The sequence below is a fragment of the Amyelois transitella genome, chromosome 3 (genome assembly GCF_032362555.1).
Source record: "Amyelois transitella isolate CPQ chromosome 3, ilAmyTran1.1, whole genome shotgun sequence".
Classification (NCBI taxonomy): Eukaryota; Metazoa; Arthropoda; class Insecta; order Lepidoptera; family Pyralidae; genus Amyelois; species Amyelois transitella.
The window spans coordinates 9,920,758-9,928,423 of NC_083506.1; the positions used below are offsets into that span (position 1 = coordinate 9,920,758).

A 7,666-nucleotide genomic window follows, 5' to 3' on the forward strand; every position below is an offset into this window, starting at 1 on the left:
TGTAACTTGAATCTTATCATTTATTATATGTGTATTTTATCATTTAAAAAAAAGCTGAGCAAAAATAGCAGAGAACTGATGTAAAATTTGACATTCACATCCATAAATGATCTAAAATTTAAAACATACATATGGTCACGTCTATATCACTTGCGGGGTAGACAGAGCCAACAGCCTTGAAAAGACTGAATGGCCACGTTCAGCTATTTGGCCTAATGATTGAATTGAGATTCAAATAGTGACATGACACAGGTTGCTTGCCCATCGCCTAAAAAAGAATCCCAAGTTGGTAAGCCTATCCCTTAGTCGCCTTTTACGACATCCATGGGAAAGAGATGGAGTGGTCTTATTCTTTTTTGTATTGGTGCCGGGAACCACACGGCACCTTAAATTTAATAAGTATATGTATACCGATGAAGCAATACTGCGTTACATTTCTAAGGTTCCAGATGATATTATACGAGTAAGTAGGTACTACCTTAATAGGAATAATCAAGCTCGAATGGATTTATCGAAACGGTTACTTAAACAAAACACAATCGCAACACAGCGCTGTTAATCATAATAATTTAATGCGTCGATTTACAAAGCACATTGCACAATCGCGCATTCATCCGCAAAATGAATCAAAGCGCGCGTAAAGCGCGTAATCCGATGCGTGCGCGCACATTCCCTTCAGCCTCAGATAAATCCTTTATGCGACCGGGAAATAATTACATCCTTATACTTCATTGCCTCCATATTGCTTCTTTAGTATAATGATCAGTATATTAAGCATGAAATGAAGTGATTGTATTTGTTATATCTACCTACTTAAGAACTCTTTTCACCTACTCATAGCCGAGGTGGGTGTCATGAACTCCCCGCCATCTGTTTCTGTTTTGGCTTCATGGAAAGCGATGTGCAGTTAGTCAACTCTGTCCAGTGTGACTTTTAATTGTCTTCAATAAAAGCTCTTATTGCTCCACATATTCTAAAACCTCATGTAGGTACCGAAATTTACCCTGAATTCAAAAGTATGGTATGGTATCCGGCATAAGAAAGACCGCTCTATCTCTTTCTGTGGGAGTTAATAAAGGATAGACCCAGCCCATCCCAGTAAATAAAAATTATACATAACCAGCCAATAGCTACTTACCACATAAATTTGCGTTGTAGCCATTAGGTAATTAATTTTAATTAAAATATTCTGTTCACTGAATATCATACGTACCTGCAAAGATTTCTCACAAATTACATGTAACACAACAAAGTTACATTATACTTACCTATACTTATATTCCTAGTTTTCATATAATTTTATCGCATTTTTATTAAATCTTACTTAGAAAAAAATTTCGCGAAATAAAAAGAATAAGACTAATTAAATAGATCTTTGACATAAGTATTCGTAAATAAATATGGACAGGTCAAACGCTCTCAAAATCTTATACAGCGTGCTGGCCGCATTGCCCCCTTTACTTGCGTGCCTATGTACCTACCTACCTACCTATTTTGATATTTTCTTGCTCTCAATATTTGACACGAAGTACTTATAGGAATGAAGACGGTTGTTGGCACGTTGTTTGCTCTCATACCTAATTCATTTCCTTACAGGACAATGAAACACGATATAAACATCGATAGAATATTACGAGTATAACACCTACCGAGATGCGATGGTCACCCGATGAAATTCGAGAGTTAATTGGCAATCGTCCGGCGAGATTGGATATCGCTTACTAGCCTGATTCCTGATAAAATTATTACTATGATTTGTTACCGCCTGTCGCACGGTTATGCAACACCGAGATGTATAGGTATCTACTAACTCTTATAAAAATGATATAAAAAAAGTTTTTTTTACAATAATTCAGTAAATATCTAAATGAAATTCTTAAAATAGGTATAGTAACTAGACGTTAAATTATAAAAAGTTATTGTTGTTATTTTTTTTAATTGTATTATCTAGTGTTTTGTATCCGTGAGGACCTATAATTGACCATTTGTTTTACATATGTGGCGCTATTTTTTGTAAACGGTTGTTGGTCTTCCAAATAAATAAATAAATAAAAATACAATTTAAGCCATGCTTCCATATTATTAAATAAATAATATCTAAAAGTTTACCTTGTAAACTTTAGTGTAGGTATTAGGTATTACCTACCTAGGTGTAGGTTCTTCGTAAATTTGTGATTTTGTAGTTCCAATAGGAAAATAAGTACTTTTATAATTTTATTGTTATTTATTGGATAAATTAATTTGCCCTAAGTTTAAATCATAAGTATTTAGCTAATGTAAAAAGTGAAATCCCCAGAATATCATAATGAAAAAGACTTATGATCTGCTTAGCTTGATTCAATTTATAATTATTTCCCTATAAAATATGATATCTTTGCTAAGAGAACAGTAAACATAACAAAACTCGGCCCATGAAATAAAATGTATCATTTTACTGAAAAACATAAAAAGATATAATATCACAAGCGTATCACAAGGTTTCAGTGCAAATGGTCAAGAAACGCGTAGGCCACCCGCCCACTAAGTTTTCCCCGCCAATAGCGGCGCGGTAGGGCGGAGTTACACTTTATGCGCCGGGTTTTAAATCTGAAATTCGTTTTACGCTTGTCAATCGCTGAAAAGATGTTTCAGGGGGAACATGAGTGCGTTTTAATGATTGTGAGTAAAACTTAGTGATTTTTTTAAACTGTCGTGATGCAAAGTGAAAGTAGTGAGACGGAGAGTGGGTCTGGTCGGAAGGCGTTGAGGACACCGAAGTGTGCGCGATGCAGGAATCATGGGGTGATCTCTTGCCTGAAAGGGCACAAGAGGTTGTGTCGCTGGAGAGACTGCCGTTGCCCGGGCTGTTTGCTGGTCTTGGAGAGGCAGAGGGTCATGGCTGCTCAGGTGAGTAATTGTTAAAAATATTAAGTAAGTAGGTAGGTACTCATTTTATGTTAAGTGACTAACGACGACGTACTTATACATATACTTACAATCGAAGATTCTGGGCGTAACTAAGAGGCTGGAGCTGGAGTTCGGTATGATTCCTTTTAAGTAAATAACTAAGTACCTACCTGTAGAACTACCTAAATATTCAGAAATTCCCACGAGAACAAGTACCTATTAAACATTTTTTTTTGTCAAAAGCCACCTGTTAAATAGGTAATTAAGTAATTCATTTAAAATTTGTAGGTATTTTGTATATTTTTATAAGATGTAAGAGGTGGATAGTTTTTATTTACAGCTTATGTGCCCAGCACACTTCCACTCCGCCAGATCTTTACAATTATTGTCTATACATATTAGGATCTTATCTGTACTCATATCCTAGTAAATCAATAAGTACATTCATTTATTCATTTTGATATGTAAAAACATGTACTGTGTTTTGTTTTCCACCAAAATGAAAATTCCAAGGCATGTCAACAGGTCGCCCTCCGGAGACAACAAGGTGCGGGCAATACGGAGTCGCGGGACGGCGAGGCGGCGGCGCTAGCGGCTCGCAAGCGGGCCTACCGTGCGCGTCTGCGTTGCATGCAGCTGGCGAAGGCCTATCCGCAGCCGCCGCAGTATGGTAAGTACATTTTATGGCATTTTTATTGACACAGATTTGTGAATGTCATATTCACAGATGCTGTAAAACTGGCAAAACATTCATTGCAACGAATTCACAATTATTGAATAACCCATAGCCTCGTAGAAGTTGCACGCCCGCTACAGTTATTAAATATTGTTAAAAATCTCCTTAGATACTTCTTAATGAGTATAAATGCAAATGGTGTACTCGTCGATTTAGTAATTACTAAATTCTTGTTGTACTTTGATAATATTTTGCGATTCAACTTATCACTACGAGTAAGTAGGTATGGTTCCGGTTCTGTCCCCCTGTATGTGTGTATGCTTAGGTCTTTAAAACTGCACGAAGGTATTTTAGATGCAGTTTGTGATTCAAGAGGAGGTTTATAAGTATGTATAAATGCTACCCCCAGGGCCGTGTTTAAAAAAAAACGGTAGCGATGCGCGCGCTGCAGCAAAAAGTTAACAACTTTACTGACCAGGTGTCCTTCCGAAATATCAACAAATAATTTAACTGCACATCCTTTTAAAAGTTTTTGATTTTTTTTTAAGTGGCCAATTGTATGCTTACTGGGCATAATGTGTAAAGGGATGAAGTAATATTTTTACAACTTACATAAACTTAATACAATCTAGGTAGGTAAGTACCTACTTACTTTTAAAAATTGTAAATAGTCAGAAATTAAATAGTAGTTTTCAGTGCTAATGGTCAATGAACATGCGAACACGAATGGCTCCAGAGATAATTATGTTGGTTTGGTATCTCATATATTAATATAGGTATTTATCTATCTTTAAAAAACTGCAACTAAAAGATTCCTTTCGTAGCAGATGTCACGAAAACCTAAAAATCCGTTGGTGTTCCTAATACATGGTGTCTCGCACCCACCACTTGGTCCAATGTTATTGTTGTAAGTGAGCGGCCACTCTGTGTCTTTTCTCACCCGTGAAATGTTAAATGCGAATTAGTTGGACAAATATTTACTTTGGAACACTTGGAGCGAGTTAAAATTGTTTATTTTGTAAAGCTATCTTTTAACTATTCAAACATGCCTTGCCTTTGTAAAGATTATTTAGTTTGGTGCTTGATTGGTGCATGACAATTGGTTGAATGTAAAAATTTTTAATGTTTAAATTTTCTTATCTCTCCGATTTGGTTGTCAACTGATACAGTCTGCACATACTGGGGTCAAGGTATAATCAAAGACATTTTTAGGTGTAGGTATAGATACCTATCCTACGTTAAGTCTTTGAGTATACCTGCTTAATATTCAATTCCTTTAACGTAATCTAGTTCATTGCGACTATCAGGTGGCGACAGGGATTTCCATCGCGTCGATCACATGAATTCTTTTTTAACCTTCTTCAAAATTAAAAAGGAGGAGGTTTCTCAATTCGATCGTATTTTTTTTATGTATGTTCGCGGATAACTTCGTCGTTTATGAACAGATTTTGATTATTTTTTGTTGGAAAGGCAGTATCCTAAGGGTGGTCCCATGGTAAGGGAACCAGAATCTGATGGTGGAATCCTGAAAAATTGAGGGAAACTCGAAAAAATTTTCTTTCCGACTTGTGTGTTTCTTGGAACATATAAAGAATTTTAAAGCCATTCATGAGGGTCTGGTGTTGATCTGATGATGCAGGGAAAGGCAGTTGAGGGGACTCCTCAACGGTTTACAGCAAGTACTTTGTGTTTGGGCTTGATTAACTTATATTAATGAGACCGTTTATCTAAATGGGTTTTGACTGATATTTTGTCAAAAAAAAAATCAACTTCAAAACGGGACAAAAAGTCTAAAGTAAAAAATAAATTAACTTCTACAAATAATTTCGACTTTATAAGTGATAAATTAAAAGAAGCATAAACAATTAAATTATTAAGTATTTAATTATTTTGAAGACGGTGCCAAGTAGGTAATTACCTACTACAAAAAACTTAATGCAGTAACAAATAATTTACCTACACTAATAATAATTTTCATATAAAACTTTTGTTTTTTTTTATGGGACAACTAAGTACCTAAGTATTATAATACAAACCTAAAATAAAATAACATAAGGTATTACGTAAATGACTAAGTAATGAAATTGTATCATTTTTCGCGAACGTTTGTAGCAAAAATGTTTTAAAATGTACCATTAAATAATAGCAATATAAACTTTTAAACATTTAAAATTCATATACGTAGTAAGTAGTTTAGATTTTAGATAAACATTGATGCGGGGTAAAAAGTCCATGACCACATGGATAACCTTATGGTTTATTAACAGTAAATATGTTTACTTTGTTGAAACCACTCTGTTTAAGGCAAAGGTTACATTAGGAAATGTAGAGAAATGCATCAAATGAACTACTTCGCCAGCTGCTTTAGAATTCTTAGACAAAAATAGAGCACCGCGGGCGTAATAAAAGTCATGAAAATGTCCCCGCTTCATTACAGAACAAAAGCTGTCATTCAACACTCGGTAACATTTCACTGTCTATCAAAAAAGCTAAAATAATTTCTTTTAACTATTTTTATGGGCTGTTAAAAAAGTGTGGAGATTGTTTTACATTTACAAGCGTCGGCGGAGGCGGCTCTTTGTCGAGGTGTCGGGTTTCAGATACTGTTGACTGTAAACACGTCTTTCCGCCTCGGTGAATGATAGCTCAACGGGTGCCAAACATCTTTCAACATGTTTCATACATTTAAATAATTATATCGAAGAAAATATGGTATTTGAAGGTCGCGATGGTAACTCACGAGTTGAGACGTCTTTAAGTCCTTACTTGCGTATGTAACAATTTGTCGAAATAAAGTTGTATGGTACTTACATAAAAGAACGAAGGGGTTTACTTTGTTAATCTCTTTCTTTGTCATAGTTTAGAATTCCGAAGGCGAAGATTCGAAGAGTTTATATCCTTTAATGCCCATGGTCCCTGGAAGGTACCACAGGAATTATTTAACCCGTGGTCTCTGTATTTAGTATAAGCCAAATAATTTAAAAAAGTTAATAAAGATAACGAAATTTGCGCAATTAACGCCATGTGCCGTATGGTTCCCGGCACCAATACAAAAAAGAATAGGACCACTCCATCTCTTTCCCATGGATGTCGTAAAAGGCGACTTAGGAATAGGCTTATATACTAGGGACCTTTTTTTTAGGCGATGGGCTAGCATCTTTTCACTATTTGAAACTCAATTCTAACATTAAGGCAAATAGCTGAACGTGGCTTTTCTATTTTCAAGACTGTTGGCTCTGTCTACCCCGCAAAGGATAAGACGTGACTATATCTATGTATGTAACGGCATGATAATTGTTTCCCGAACTAAATATTGTAGGCTGTTTTTACCATTGGAGAATTTGTTTGTGAAAATTCGAACCTGCTGAAAAAGAAAAGATTTATTACACCTATTTATGAGTCTTGAACTAGTCAGTCACTAAGTAGTTTATTTTTTTGCTTGCAAACTACGAAGCAGGCCGTTTTGTCGTACTTATTTTTTACGGATTTATTCCCATCCAGGTAACGTGAGGCTCCTGAACGGCGACCCGTCATGGACGGAGCGTGTGCGACGCCGCAGGGCTTTCGCAGACGCCGAGCTAGACCGCGGAGCTGCGCCACCGACGCCCCCCGCGCTCCCCGACGCGGCCGTGCCCCCCGCAGTCTTCTGCAGACATCTGTTAGCAGCCCTTCTGACTAACTACGCCCCCGTACCCCCGCAACCCCCGCGGACCCAGAAGTTATCCTTTTCTATAGAATCTATTATAGGTGTCCAATAAGCGATGGTTAATTATGTTCGTATGTTACTAAAATATTTATTTTTTTCATTTAAAGATGTTTTTCAATGAGAATATAAGCTCTCTTGAAGAGGTATCGCATATGAGCGTGTTAAAGTTTGGTTACTGATAAGAGTGCCAGTTGAATCTAAAATTTTAATGCTGCGAAACTGCTAAACAAAGTAAAAATATACTAACTTATTATAATTTATTTTGTACAATAAGACGAAAGCCAAAGCGAAATTATCGTCTATTATTAAACATGTTTTGAAAAAGAATTTAATTTCTTATAGACAGGCACTAGTTGAGCTGATTCTTTCGGTTCACGAATATATTTTGAAATGAAACT

At 36.0% G+C, this 7,666-nt stretch overlaps 1 protein-coding gene across 1 annotated transcript; it reads left to right on the plus strand.

Moving 5' to 3' along the window:
* Window positions 1–1,905: 1,905 nt before the first annotated feature.
* Window positions 1,906–7,627, plus strand: LOC106140146 (doublesex- and mab-3-related transcription factor 2). Its single transcript, XM_013341694.2, has 3 exons — window positions 1,906–2,886; window positions 3,412–3,556; window positions 7,064–7,627. Exons 1-3 carry the CDS (start codon window positions 2,695–2,697, stop codon window positions 7,318–7,320), a joined length of 594 nt encoding a protein of 197 aa, XP_013197148.2. The 5' UTR covers window positions 1,906–2,694; the 3' UTR covers window positions 7,321–7,627.
* Window positions 7,628–7,666: the final 39 nt, after the last annotated feature.

Bases quoted from the DNA above. Each gene is read 5' to 3' on its own strand.
- LOC106140146 (XM_013341694.2), top strand. From the start codon at position 2,695: ATGCAAAGTGAAAGTAGTGAGACGGAGAGTGGGTCTGGTCGGAAGGCG. The intron at 2,887-3,411 runs GTGAGTAATTGT...GCATGTCAACAG, and splicing joins AGAGGGTCATGGCTGCTCAG to GTCGCCCTCCGGAGACAACA. The intron at 3,557-7,063 runs GTAAGTACATTT...ATTCCCATCCAG, and splicing joins TCCGCAGCCGCCGCAGTATG to GTAACGTGAGGCTCCTGAAC.